This window comes from Prunus persica, chromosome G8 (assembly GCF_000346465.2).
Source record: "Prunus persica cultivar Lovell chromosome G8, Prunus_persica_NCBIv2, whole genome shotgun sequence".
Lineage (NCBI taxonomy): Eukaryota > Viridiplantae > Streptophyta > Magnoliopsida > Rosales > Rosaceae > Prunus > Prunus persica.
Window position 1 is genome coordinate 12,108,792 of NC_034016.1, and position 15,742 is coordinate 12,124,533.

General features: G+C 34.6%; 1 protein-coding gene across 1 annotated transcript; it reads left to right on the forward strand.

The window, feature by feature from the left end:
• On the forward strand, positions 3,993–10,621 carry LOC18766916. The gene is made up of 11 exons (XM_020569574.1): positions 3,993–4,165; positions 4,398–4,507; positions 5,051–5,156; positions 5,848–5,946; positions 6,055–6,120; positions 6,249–6,365; positions 6,874–6,948; positions 7,420–7,522; positions 8,740–8,787; positions 9,757–9,878; positions 9,981–10,621. Exons 1-11 carry the CDS (start codon positions 4,082–4,084, stop codon positions 10,080–10,082), a joined length of 1,032 nt encoding a protein of 343 aa, XP_020425163.1. The 5' UTR covers positions 3,993–4,081; the 3' UTR covers positions 10,083–10,621.

The window sequence follows — 15,742 nt, forward strand, 5'->3', positions numbered from 1 at the left end:
AGGAAATCTAAAAATAAATAAGGATAATTTTGTCCATTTTGGTTTCGTTTAAATTTTTTTTCTCTCCTTTGTCCTTTTCCAATCTGAGGAGGAGCTCCTCCTTACAATCAATGTGATTTTGACATTTGTCAAAAAAAATTTGATATTCTTTTTTGTTGTTGGTGAAACTTTGTCAAAGTTACTTGAATTTGACAAGTGTCAAAACTCCATTAGTTTTAAAAAAGAGCTCCTCAAAACATAAATGAGCAAAAAGTGCAAAGAGAAAGAAAGTATATATACACAAATATTACATATAGGATACTACTTCTCTTTCATGCGAATCATAGTTTGAACATATGCAAAAATAATTAATCAAAAACACACAAAAAAAACTTATACACACATGTCGCATTATTATTAATAGGAATGTAAAAACTCCTACTTACCTGGTAAAAAATGAATTATAATATATATATTGGAGATATTATAGATGCACAATTTGGCAAGTAGGATTCAATCACTCTATACAAAGTTGTACTAGCCGCATTATGTCATTGTCGGTAACCCACACCAGCTGCCCTCTTCTTCCCCATAATTATGTGAAGGAAAATGGTCCAATTGGTCTTTTTCTTCAAGACATGAATTAAAAAGGTCTAATTGGATGTTAAAAACAAGCCTAGTCGTTGTGGAGCAAAATATTTTACCACTGGCTCTTAGAATTGGCACAATTTAGCTCAGTGGTAAGGAGTTCGATGATTCCCCATATTCGATTCCGTCCACTGTAACAAAATAATAAGTAATTTTTTTTAAAAAAATTCCTAAAGCTATAAACCTCTAAGAGCACCTCCAACGCAGCTGTTTTGCCAGGACAGGAGGGGGCCTAGGCCCAGCTTTTGACTCTAGTGCACAATGGCAAGACCAGGCAATTGATGGGGTCCACAAGCTTGGACAGACTTGAAAGCAAATCTTGTCTGAGTTTGCTAACGTTAACAACTAAATTTTTTTTTTTTTAAATCGAAAAAAATACCAAAATTTTCAGAATTTATATATATTTATATAAATTCCTAATTCTATTTTTCACTTCTCATGCCAAAATTAATGGTTTAAGTATAAAAAATATAAAATAAATTAAAATGAATAGTAATTGCCCTTGTCCTTGTCATTTGGAGTGGAACCAAAAAAACAAGAATGACACTATTCATATAAATAGTATCAAATTTTACCGTACCTTTGCCTTCCCCTTGCCCTTTGAGGTGGAGGTGATCTAAAGAGGTAAAGAAAAAGAACATGTGCTCAAAGTCCATGACGTACAAACATCTCTACCTATCAAAAGCAACGTTTTTCAAACATCACAATTTCTAAATACAAGACAATGAGATTTTAATAAAAAGAAAAACTGTCATTGCGGCCATTATTATCGGTGACGTCGTTTTTGCCATAATTACATAACAGAATTCAACATCATATGCATCATCAACAATATTTATATACGATTTTGATTCGTTGTAAAAAAAAATTCAAAATCGATACATTTAAATCTCATCATGCTTATTAGTTTACCAACTCTAAAACTTCAAATCCCATAATTATAACGAATTGGAACACATGGAAAAATTGTCTTTGCCTTGTGCATTAGAGGAACATTGACTTAGGTGACTTTGTTGGTAAGTCTCAACTAAACCTTTAGGAATTTGATTCAATTCAAGATTTAACAAAATTAGAAACGTGGTTGGCAGCTCCTCCCATCATGCATGGATTGGCCTTGAAGCACGTTACAGCATGGGAAAGCAAGAACTTCTGAGAAGATTGCAAATAAAAAAAATGGGCGAAGCACTTGAGGACAAAAGAACACTTTTTCAGACCTGGATATAGAAGATCTTGAGACTGAATCATTAAACATAAAGAACGTGAAGAAGATAAGAGAGAGAGAGAGAGAGAAGAAGAACATATCCTATTATATCTTTATAAAATATCATTATTAATTAATTAATTAATTATTAAATAATGATTTTTAATTTTGGTTGTAAAGTTCCAATACCCTCCTCACATGGATGGCATTTTATTTTGGAACATAAATAAGACCATGTGAAAAGCTACTCACTTGCTCACTACTCGTTGTCGGTATGTCATAAATTTTTTATTGTCATAAGACACTTCTGGCAGTGATAAAATATATATACCTGGTGAACTTTTTGATCGCTTGGGGAGATGTTTTGTGTTGTCTAAAAAGCTTTTGGGTTAATTATTTTATTAGTTCTTAAATTTAGACCCGTTTTGTATTGAGTATCTTAATTTTTAAAATAGTTCCTGTGGTCCTTTAATTTCACTTTCATTAGGACAAATGGTCATGCCGTCAATTTTGTTAACTTTTTCTGTTAAATGCAAGGGCAAAATGATATTTTTATATTAAAACCAAAAAAATGAATAAAAAATCATATCTTTAAAATAACAATAAAAGAAAATCAAATAAAAAACCATATCTTTCAAAAATTTTAATTTTTTAAGTTTTATAATTGGTTTCTAATTTTTAATTATTTAGGCAATATTTTAATTTATATGGACAATTTTACCCCTCAATTTAACGGTAAGATTAACAGTTTTTAACGGTGGGACCGTTTTGGTACCAAATAAAAAGTTGAAGTACCATTGAAATAAAATTTTTAATTGGTGGACAAAATGATACTGAAGCAAAAGTTGGGGGACCATTTAGGTCATTAATCCTAACATAGCATGTCTATTCCGAAATTAAGTCACGTCATTTTCAAGTTAAATGAATTGAATATAAAGTACCTACTAAGAGTGTGAATCATATTGACATGATGTTGACACATACATTACAACTATGTAACACCAATACATTGCTTTTGCGTCCGTGTCCAAAGTGTTATTGCATCATGTAAACAATTAGAATCATACTTAAATAAATTCATAGTGAGTTGGCACTTTTATTAATCATAGGATTATATTTTTGCTTCCTTTTTGACATTAGGGCATAATTATGATTGATTTGAAAGATCATGGACCAAAGTGTAATTAACCCTATTATTCACAAATAACAAAACAGATATTGATCCAAGATTTAGGGAAGCAAAGCTTAAATATATCTTCAAGAATGCTCCTTGTGATGAAGTTGAAGTCTCAACTCATTCATTTATGCATGTGGTTGAGTGGGGAAATGAGGGATGACCTTGATTTGGTTCTCTTCTTTGGAACTTGTGTGTTAATTAGTTGCCTTTCTTCATGGAGAAGAATTGTACGAGCACACTTCTAATTTAGATGACAAAAGAGCTCTATTGGCAAGTGACAACATATATGTTGATGCTGATTTCATACGATGGATTGATTGATGACAAAGTTGAAAAAGACAAAAAGGGGGTTTGGTCAGTTTGTCCTCAATTAACTAATTAAGTCATCATGTGGTACTCATATAATTATTTTCTGTTAAAACAAACTTAGGATTTGCACACCATTAAGAAAAACATTAGGGTTTGGGCCAACTAAATTTAGGGTTGTTGGGTTGAGTTGCAATTCTCATCTCTTGGTACCTTTGGTCATGGAAACTCATGAAACCAAATTACTTTTGTGTCTCAATTGATCATCTTTAGTATCTCTATAGCGTTTGGTTTCGAGGAAAATGGGTTTGGATGATTTCTCATATTTGGTAAGTCTACCTAGCTGCCACTAAGATAGTAAGAAGGAAACTGAAACCCTCCTTTCATAGTGTAGAAAATGCTTTGTTGAGATTTGACATAATTTGAGTGTCAATCAATGAAATTTGATCAAATAATAGAACGTGACCAACTAAAACTAGTTCTGAGTATAGTGATACTTCTCTCTAAGTTAGAATCGGTCCCCAATTTGAAACGATTTATGGATAAAGACTCATGGACAGGTTCTTAGATTGGTATGGGCCCATTTGAAAACTGGACCTTCTGAGGGGCCTAAAAAAGCATTCTCTTGGTGTAGGCCCAAAGCTTCCCATCCGCTAAAAATTTCCCAGAAAGCGATAAAAGAAGAAAAATCTTGATATACAAACTTGAATGGTCATCAGCGGCCTTTCTCTCACTCTCACTCCCGCCACTGTCCGTACAAGCTTCCCTCTATGGCCTCCTCCTTCTCGTTCATGCCCGCGCCCCCGTCCGTACAAGCTCATCGATGCTCCTCTTCACCTTCTCCCCGCCAAGAGGTACTTCTTTTACAAACTTTTCTTTTTTTGTTCATTCAACTCCAGTCCCTCTCTCTCTCTCTCTCTATTTATGCATTTGTATGCATAAAATTACAACTTGTGGAGCTTTGAAAAAATGTAAAAAAGAGCAAAATGTTGGAGCTTTTACTTTGTAATTGGTGTTTGGAGATAGATTTTGAATATTGTTGACAATTTGCTTTTTTTAAAAAAAAAAAAATTATATTTTGAATAGGTATATTATTGCGGTGGATTAAGAACTTCATTTCTCAAGAATTGGGATGTTACGGGGGTGTCGAGTTCAAAGCGGTTCGGCTCCACCACTCATATGAATTGGAAGAGGAGGTATTGTCAACTCAATTGTCATTCTCTTTCTACCGTCGCTCAATGTTGGGGCAATGTCTTTATTTATTTGTTTTTTAAAGAAAGAAAACCCCAAGAATTGTGGTTTAGTTTGTTAGAAATGATGATTCTTACTTTTTGGGGTTTTTTTCCCTTTTAATTTGAGTTCCTCAATTGTTGTTTTTCTGTAGAGAAATTGATTATTGTGGTCATTATAGCCGTTAATAGTTTACTATTTGTTTTTCGAAAGAAAAAAAAGAAGAAAACTAAGAATGATCATTTGTAGCCGTTAATAACTTATTCAGCTAGTTGTGAAGGACTATTCTTTCTAGTTTCTTTTTTCTTGGGTTGTTTGGTTATTCTTTTAAATCTTATGGCCTACATTGTCCGTTTTTTGTTGGAAAGTCAGTTGCCATGGTCATTGCTTTTCTGTTGATGCCTCCATATGCTGATTTGTTTTGTTCCATTTTTATGGTTGCGCTATTCTTGAATCTGGTTGATGGAATTGTCAATAGTAAATTTGAGTGTTTCGATCTAATAAAACAGGAGAACTTTGATCTGTGCAGTCAATCAAGATGCCGAGGGAGCATTCAAAAAGACTGTAGAAGTGGATAGGCTGATAGACAAACTAAGAGATGCAAATCCAATTGAAGTAAGTAAATGTGGAGTTTGCACTTTGCTTTCATATATGATTTCTTTTTCAGCAATCAGTTAACTAATTTGGATTTCTTTACTTGCCATTGTCCTCTTTCTGTGGTAGTGAGACTATAACACCGTTAAATAATACTAGTTCTAAGGGTTTTACTTTATTTTGAAATTTTGAAGATAAAGGAGATAAGAGCAAATTAATATTGTTAATAATCTTAAGCAGAATGGCAGTAGTAAAGGCACTTTATTGTTTGAAATTTTGAAGATTCATGAGATAGGACCATAAAGGCAATTCCTTAATAGCTTCTTTTTGGGAGTGCCTTTCAAGACCAAGGACATATAATTAATAAATTCCTTGTATAAGGTTGTTGAGAGTACTGCCCCACATCGGGAAATGGAAGCCTTGCATGAGTGCATATAATATCATGGGTCTCTCCACCCATTGTCAACCTAACCTGTGAATGCTAGAATATTTGGAATAGGATTTGATCTTCTTTGCACTAGATTTCTAGTTTTATGTTTCATGATATAATTTTTTAATCGTATGGAATGTGTGGAGAAAAGAAGGGTTTTGGGGTATATATTGTTTGATTAAACATGGACTCTTTTATGTTGGGACTTCAATGCAGCTTTCATTGACTCCACCTGTAAAATTATAAATGTAATGCTTATTGCTAGTAATGCTTGGTGAACAGCTTCAGAAGCTTGTTGTTGAAAATGTCTTGGCTTTTAATGAGGGCTTTTGGATACGGCTTGCGGCAAGAACTGATACCTGCAAATCGGAGGATGATAAAGCACGGTTTTCAACTTGGTTAATTCTAATTTTATGATGATACTTTTATTGCTGACTTCTTTCCAGTTCAAGCTTGTGAAAGAAGGCTTAATCTTTTGCATTCTTTCAGAAGGACTATGAGGAATTGGCTATATCTATAATGAGCATAGTGGATCGCCTTGTTCATAAGACCAATGTACCTCTCTCTCCCTACACCATAGCCCACCAGGACTTATTCTTCTTTTGGGTCTATGTTAAATGATATTCCAGAGTGTTTTATGCAACACGAATTTTTATATTTATTGTTTCCCCCTTTCCCTGTAGGAAAAGATAGATTCAGCTACTGATGTCCTCAAGGGGATTCTGAAACCTGTAGTTGATGAAGTAGAAGAAATTCAATGGCCTCCTAGAGATCCCGAGGCTCTTAAATTAATGGAGAAAGTGAGTCGTTTTTTCCTTCTTCTTTTTGTGTAAACTTACTTCACTGTTGAATATATGCAATTCTTGCCTGTTTAATTTTTTTTCAAATCATTAATTTTTTTGTAAATATAAGAATCCCACATTGGGTTGCATCTTAATACAAAATCTTGGAGATCCCCACCTGTAACCAATAAATTTTGTGTAAAATGCTGCAACTCTAACATGGTACTGGAGTGGGCAATTCATCCACGTGTCAGACCCAATTGAACTAAACGTGCTCTGTTTCTCCAAATATAATTGATCCACATCTTTGGCTCTCTTATGGCCACACATGAGGGGGAGTGTTGACAATTATAAGTCTCCCATTAGGTATTTTAAGCTGTGTATCTCAATATGTAAAATTCGGGATCTCTCCACAATAGCTAATTGGTTTTGGTTTGGATGCGCCAACCATAACAAGTTGCTAATGCAAAATCAAAACTATTTTCAATATATAGTTTATTCAGTGTTTTCTGTTTTTTATCAATAGGAATTAGTCCAAAGGGAGGAAGATGGACAACTGGACGAAGGGTTTCTTTCAGAAGTTAATGCTCAACTACGACAAGTGAGTTTGTTTTAATACTTTTATTGCTACTGCCTGAATATTCTTTTCTTGGAACCATAAGATCCTTCATCATTATGGGAGTAGTAAATCATGTGCTACTACATTCTTACATTGCCCTTGAATTGGCTCTAGAAAATTTGAATTGTGGTGTTTTCTTGCGTTGTTTATGTTGTATAAGAAGTTATCTTCAAAATTTGTCATTTACTCTTTCTTCTTCTTCTTCTCCTTTAAGTTCAAAGTGGTGCTACTAGAATGTGCACAGAGATCCATATTGTGGTCCTTGTATTGCATTGCTGTTTTCATGAACAATCTCTTCCATTTGATGCTTTAGACACGCTAAGTTGTAAACTTCCTTACAAGACCTTTGAATTGAAGTTCAAACCCTTTTGCAATACTGCTTGGATAACTTTTTTTGTCGTTGTGATCTTCATATAAGATACAATTATAATGTACTTTGTTAATTAATTTCAGGCAAAAGGAGATGGAGATAAGCCAGGGTTTGAGGCTATGTTACAAAAGGTTTTACAACTCTATGCTTCTACTGTTCTATCCAAGCGTAGCTATGCAAAAAAAGGTAATTGCAGTGTCCATTGCCTTTAGACATGCTATCATATGCTTTGGACTTGTATAAAAGCAAATAGTATGGTGTCATGGATTTATAAAGACCTTGGCCAATGTTTGAAAATTGATGTAATGCTCTGATAATTTTAGTAGTATTTTTCATGTTAGTTTCTGTGTTTATTCCTATGAGTATATTTCAAACAAAAAAGAGGAAAAGGAGAGGGAGGATAACCCCTGAGGAAGGGCTGGAGCCTGGACATAAGATTAGTAGCACTCTTGCATGGGTAGCAAAACTAGTGTATGATATATACTTGTTAGAACTAGATTATCCGACTTAGAACCAATTGGCAATGGTGGAGAGACCCAATAGGTTATAATGCATGGCTTCCAGTTCCCGATGTAGAGTTTTATATTCTCTGACACTACTGATGCTATTGTTGGTGACATTTCAAACCATTATGGTTCACTATTTACGAAGTGATACCCTGATTCTGTTAGTGTGGGTTGTGCGAACATGTGTTGAATCACTCATTGGTTATGTACTAGGTCTATCTACGTTATACTTATCTAAAGCCTTGTTTCTAACTAATCCTCTTGGGTTACTTCATTCACTTTGATAGAGTGCTCCTTGTATTGCAACAAATGATATCAAAGCTAATTTGGTAGAGCCACATGGGTTCAAAGGAATTGCAGGACAAGTTTGGCACCTGAGGGGGATGTAGTGGATTTGATCATGGGCCTTGAGGAAGACATTAGGGAGTTGAATGGGGGAGATTGTGATACACCAATTCTGTTAGGTGTTGATTGTGTGTGTGCATACTGGGTTGATCTAGACTATATAATTGACTAGTTTTTTGAGGTATTATGCCAAACTGCCAATGTGGCAAGCACATTTAAGGATTGTTGTGACAGAATAATGTTAAGAGTTGACACCATTCGGAAGTGTGCGGAGTTGTACTACATGAAGACATGTTGACCTGGGGAGTGGACAATGAGAGATAGGGTGGCCTTAGATATTTCTAATATTTGACCTTCTGGGAGCAGGTTATGACACACCTTGCTTATTCCATTATATATTTAGACTAGTGTCTCTATGAATAGTGCTTTAATTATCAACAAACTTTACCATCAAATACATTTTTTTAATAAAAAAATAATTTTCTTTGTAATACTACTGTGCTTGTTTAATCTCATAAGTCAGGTTTCTTAATAACTGTGTACTATTTGCAGGGGATGAAATTCTGAAGGCCGAGCAGTTTCTAGAAACCATAATCAAAGGTGTCTGCCATCAAACTTATAAAAGAGAATTTGTCATTATAATCTAAATTATCTTGCAGAACTTATGATTGAAGAATTAGCTTACTGGTTCTTGATAAAGAGATTTTGTTGCAACTTCTAACCTCAAGTGTTTACTACTAACCACATATGTTTTCTGTAGTAATGGTTTCTTCATCGTTATGAATTTCATGCATATTGATGGTGCTCCTTTGGAGAATCTGGTGTCTCTTATTGTTTTCAAAAGAATATATTCTGTTTATAGGGTTTGCAACACGTTTGTGATTCGTTCTAGTATGTTGAAGGAATATCCTGGATGTGGGGTAGTTGAAAGGAGTGATTGGTTGAATCCTGCATAAGATAAGAAATAGGGCTTCAGTTTAGGGTTCGGGTTATTGTAGATAAAAGCATCCTGTAAACTCAATAGATTGGTTCAATGACCAGGACCATACGCTAAAAAGTTTGATCCTAAGGGTTTCTCCCATGGTAATTATGCTTATGTCATGGTGTACATAACGTGGGAAAAAATACATAAGGGTTATTAGATGAACTAAAACAAGAGATACATGTTTTACATTGTGAACCATACGCTGAAAAGTTTGATCCTAAATTCTATCAATTACTCATATAATTGGTTATTATTAGATTTAACTTTTTGTTTATGCATGCCTCATGGAGTTGTGGACTGGGATTGCTGGATTTGAATAACAGGGAAGTGGAATTGTTACTTGCCTGTAACACATAACTACAAAACAGATATGAAAATTACCTCTTTGCATTTTGATCACATTCTGATTATTTAGTTATGAATTGGCTACTTTTTGTTGTGTCTCGTGTAAGATGCATTTTCTAGGTTTTTCTGTAGCTAAAACTGTCGTAGGGGGAGGTTGGTTGACCTTTCTATTATATTTCTCAGCAGTTAATTAGAAAGTCACTCAATTTGATCTGATGTCTGGTGGATCTGCCTTGCAGCTCCTGAAGAAGAATGGAACAAGCTGCTGCTCAATGGATTAACATTTGGCAAAGGGGAAATTTTACCACAGGAGCTCTATGCTGTCATTAAGAAGAGGGTTGAAAGGACTCTGATCCGAACAGTGAGAAACAACCTTGGTTTTTGAATAACCTATCTATTTTGGTTTTGTTGCTTCTAGTTCCCAGATGTTGATGCTTTTTTATTTTTGGTTTCTGTACAACAGGAGGGAGGTTCATACCAGCAACGTGTTCTTACGGAGTATCTCAATGGCATCCAATTGAGAGCAGAGCAAATTGTCCAACTACTTCAGGGCAAGCTGCAATAGTACATGTTCATGATTTGAAAATATGGACATGGGAGTTTGGGATCACAAGGCATTGCTGGCTGCACAACTCTCTTTTGGTTCCGAAAGTTAAGATGAACCGTTTTCAGAGAGGAAAGAAGTTTAGATGTGAATGCCTTGTCAGGTAATGATCTATTGCATACATATTGATCAGAAGACTATTACCACTTAAAAATATAGCTTTTGGTTAAAGGAATTTCATCCAATATAAGCACATTTTGTGTTCGGCCAAAATCCAATGTATACATTCATGAATGATTAATAACATTTGATCATCAAATTTGATGAGATTAGATAGGCGACATATAACAAAATAATACATGCCGAAGTTAGCATTTTCCTTTCTGTTTAAGATTCTGGGATCATCAAACCAGACTTGGCAACTGGGCTTGAAAGATACCAGTCTATCGTGTAATGTACTTCACAGCAGGTCCTTGCCAAAATATATATTATATTGTTTATAGCAAGTTGGCCTTGCCTGAATGTTGCCCTATAACATGTTAAGGCTCATTTGGGACTGCTTTTGTGGAAGTATTTTTGCTTATAAGCGCTTTTAATAGAAGATTGTTGGATTTTTTACTAATAATTCAAGTACTTCCTGGAAAAGCACTTGAAAGAGCACCCTGAAGCTTCTCAAGAAAGTGTTTCTATTACTCATAAGCACTTTTAAATATTTCTGCCAAATGTATAGTCAAAAGTGTGCTTTTGGTTCTCAAAAAGTACTTTTGGCCCTTCCAGAAGCACTCCTCAAGGCCAATCACAAACTGCTATGTGTAAAAGTGATCACGCGTGGCATACCGTGATTGGCTGGGTAGCAAAATAGTGTTATCCTGTTTCATGTAAGTGTTTCTCTATCTCCAGCCATGGCCCATAGGTCATATTTAGCCCTCAAAACATGCAAAATCCATTTCCAGCCTTGGGCTAAAAAAAGTTTGGCCACATTTGGAGGGTCACATTTAACTTTTTAGCCATATAACCATGCCACTTGTAGCCTAACTATCGCCCATGCGAAATTTTTTTTGGGCCCACCGCATGTGTTGCCCTACAAAAGGAAGTATAATGCGTGGGCGTGATAGCGAGAACATCTCGTGCAAATGAAATCCAATAGCTAATATTAAAGGCGTGATAGCTAGCCATTACAATATATATATATATATATATGCTGTTATTATCTTTGGAACTTACTTTGGAAGCTTGATCAATACAATATTTTCTTTCTTGGCATAAGACTTGATTCGGGGGCAGAGGCACGTTGGGACCAGTGCAGTCCCAGGCCCCCACTCAGTTTTTATTACAAAAAAAGAAAATAGTATGCTGTTATTAGATAACCCATATTAATTAACATATATATTTAACCACGTGGGCTTACCCAGCCAAACCTACGTTTCCTCCAAGACTATACGTCCTTTTGCAAACCCATTCCCAAAAGTTTTTATAAAACTATCTCGATTTCTTGGACTACAGAGGTCCAAGAGATTTGTGGTCACTTACCATTGGATGTAAATTCAACGGTTCACTCATTATTGCACTCATTTTAAGAAACTTTTTTGAACCATTGGATTAATATCCAACGAGGAGTGACCACAACATCTTGGACTCATGTGGTCCAAAAGATCGGAACTGTATTATTATATTACCTTTTTACACAACTAGCTAAAAACCAAAGAGATTTTAATCCATTTTTCTCTTTTTTTGGCGGGAGCAAACTTTCTCATTGTTTGTGAGTTTTTCTCTCAAATTCAATATTATATTATCAAGTTTTAAAATTAGGTCAATTCATGGATGAATGATTGCTTCATTGCATATATTGAGAAAAATATTTTTAATAGTATAGATGACGTGGTTGTTATGCAACGATTTCAAAATATGAAAACTTGTCGAGGACAATTATGAATTGTAATGAAATTTTTTTTTTGCAATCAACATTATGATTGTAATGAATAGACAATATTATTTTGATGTTTTGGTATTTCTTGAGTTTAAATTTTTTATTGTTTATATTTTGTGAGAAGCTAGCACACACATAAAATCCTTTCGCTATTGACTTGATGGATGAATAAGTTTTTATAGAAGACTTGAGTTCGTTGAAAAAAAAACATATTTGGTGGTGGAGACGAATTTTTGTGTGTGAATTTGATGATCTTTTATAAGGACTTGGATTTGATTGGTGGGTGTGGATGTAATAAAAAAGGGACTTTCTTTTTTTCAAAGAAAAATAAAAAGGGGACTTCCTTTTTTTAAAAGCAAAATCTCCTTCTTAGTGAAGGAGTTCCCTCCTTTCCCGTCTACATCATGCATACTTTTTTTTTTTTTTAAAGTTCAAAACGACGTCATTTTGGTCAAGAATTTTTAAAAGAATATATAAGCGCTCGTGCTCTTTTATAAGGACTTGAATTTGATTGGTGGATGGGGAAGTAATCAAAAAGGGACTTTCTTTTTTTAAAAGCAAAATCTCTTTCTTAGTGAAGGAGTTCCCTCCTTTTCCATCTACATCACGTGTACTTTTTTTTTTTTTTTTGGTGTGGTTCAAAACGACGTCATTTTGGTCATTAATTTTTAAAAGAATATATAAGCGCTCGTGTTGCGCAACAAAGGAAAGCAGTCCTTTTGTCGAACAGGTAGAGTGCACAGCTAGATTGAGCAAAGGGGCAACTTTCCGGCACCTGCAACCCTTTCTCCGGCAAAAGGAGATGCACCTCCTTGTGCTTCCCAAAATAATAAAATGTGGAGGGCCCTAAAATATAGTCCTGTATGGTAGGAGATGAAAAATTTAGCCCTACACTATTCTTTAAAATATTATACTATGGTGGCAAATTTAGTCCCCGTGTTTGCAATTTGGCTATTCAGTCCTTGTGTTTGGCTTGCTTTCATAATCTTTATTTATTTTACTTTTATTTACCTATTATTTGTTTATTTAGTTTTACTTTACTTTAAAAGATTTGTCAATTTGTTTTATATATTATTTATATTATAAAGAATTTCGCTTTTAGCTTTTACCAAAAGAGGAAAACAATAATTTATATAACAATTTGGAGACCTATATCCGACTGTGAACGTGCTCATAGTGGACCTTGAGCCCGTGTATTGGGACCGTTAGCCAATGTGGACTGTTCTGTTAAATTTTATGTTAGAATAATTTAAAAACTATTTAAATATTAATATAAAAAACATAACTATTTAAATATTAATATAAAAAACATAACTATTTGAATACAATTTTAAAATAAATAAATAAGAGCTAAACTTAAAAAATTTATTTGAAAAAAATCTAAAACTAAAAAAATAAAAAATATGAAAGACACCACCTCCAATACCAAGCGCCATCCACCACCCTTCTCCCTCCGTACGATTTCGAATGTTTCAGTAGGTAGTGTCTTCTGGAGTTTTCCTTGTATTGGTCAGGTTTTGTTTGTTTTTTGTTCCCTTTGCTGACAATATCCTTGTATTGGTCTGGTTTCATTATTTTGGTTGTGGGACAGCGACGGAGGATGTTATCCACGCTTTTTTGGGGTTGTAAACGCAGCAGACGGTTTTGGGCGCTAACTTCCTTCAATATTGATTTGGTGGTCAGACAAGGCTCTTTTGCTGACTTTTTGGAGGTTATGTTCCATATTCTGTCAGACTGTGACTTGGAACGTTTTGTGTGTTGTTGTTGGAGAGTTTGGAAGCTTCACAATGAAGTGCTCTTTGGAAAGACCGCTGATGGGCTTTCTGAGATTGTTGAGTGGACCATGGAGTTTTTGGTGCGATTGGACAAGCTGGTTGTAATGGAGGGGTTGGTGGTGTCATAAGAGACTTTACAGGTAACTTTATTTATCAAGGCCTAGCAGGTTTGGATGTTTTGGCTACTGAATGTGCTGCTATATATACTCATGGAATTGTTGAAGGCTATTGAGTTGGAAATCTCTGATTTTTTGGTAGCATCAAACTCGCAAGAAGTTGTGGCTTTATTGAAGGGTGATGGTGAGCTATGGAGTAATCTGGGTAATATTGTGGATGACATTAGAAGGTTGCTAGTACAATTGTGTGTTAGTAATGTTCTTTTTCAGCAGGGTTTGGGGAATCGAGTCGCTCATTCTTTGGCGCAGTTTGGGTTGCTCGAACATCATCCTTCTTTCTGGACTAGTCTTGCTCCCGACTAGCTTGTACCATTTTTGGTAACAGACATGGAGGGTGGGTAGTTGTTTTGGTTATCGTTTTCGGATGTTGTGGTACTCTTTTTCCTTAATCGAATTTTCTCCATTATGGATTTTTATGGCAAGGTTTTAACGAGACCACCTCTTGTTGCATCCCTGTTTTGATTGCAAATTGTATGTTTGTTGGTTGGAACGAAAAGTTTCTTACTCTTTGATTATTAAATTTATAAATAAAATAAAATAAAATAAAATAAAATAAATTTAAAAAACCTAAATGGGTGAAAGAAAGCATATACATCTAAACTTATGTAACATAAAACTACAGTAAATTTCAGTAGCTCCTCCACGATTCCGAAGATTTGTTCATGATTTTCACTAACTGTAAAACTATATAGATATTTGTCACAAAAAAATCGTTAATATTTTATTCTGGACACGAGAAGAATGACAATTTATGAAATTCACTTATTTTACGTGTACACAAATATTCAATTAACTAATCTACTCCACACAATTACTAAAGTGCATGTGTAATGTAAGGGCTTGTAACTCAAGTAGTTAAAAACACTCATGCATTCAAGATCTTAAATTTGATTCCTCATTTCCTCAATATCGCTTCTATAAAAAGGAAAAAAAAATTATGCGCCAATTTAGATATACAAAAAATGCCCACAAAAAGTATCCAAATCATGATGAGACTGACAGCTTCTTTGTCCACAAACACTTTCAATTGCTTGGTTTGTCAAAAAGAATAAATCACAATTAGCATTGCCACAAAAACAAAAACAAAATATTTGAAGTCAAATTTCCGACCCACAAAAACACTAATCAAACTCAATTTCACACCAAGCATCGGGGATTTTGAAGCCCATACCTTAACTTTAGGCAACACAACTTTATACATGACTGAAAAAATAAACATTTTATTACAATTTAGTTTTCTTGTGTTGGGTTTTATTGGAAAGGATAGATTCTCATCTTCTGTCATCAGTTGGGCAAATGAGTATCTCCAACAGTCTAACTACACCATCTTATTTGGCTATTTTAACTCAAAAACCACAAAAACTTTACTCCAACAGCTAACTCAAAAAATTAAACTATACCTCAAGTTAGTTTTGTGAACAATTATAAAGCTAAATTTAGAGAATTTAATGAAAGTTAAATTTTAGCGGGTGACGGTTTTTTATTTTTGTTTTTTATACACGCAATATTAAGGAAGGAAAACTGAACTTAGGACATCGTTCTCAATCCTGTCTCTAACTCCCCATGCGGAAGCAGCGTTGAGCAATAGGCTCCTCAACAAAAACTGAAAATGGATTTACCGAGGATCTTAAGCACTTAAGTTATAAGCGCTTCTGTTACATGTAAGTTTTTGTGGCTTTGCGGGGTAGTTTTGGTTTAGGCAAGGAAAAATAAAATTAGAAACTGGAATGTGACAGGTGGAAGAAAGCCATTGGGCAGAGTCCCGTGCACCAATGGAACGAGATAACTTGCGGGCGGGGCGGA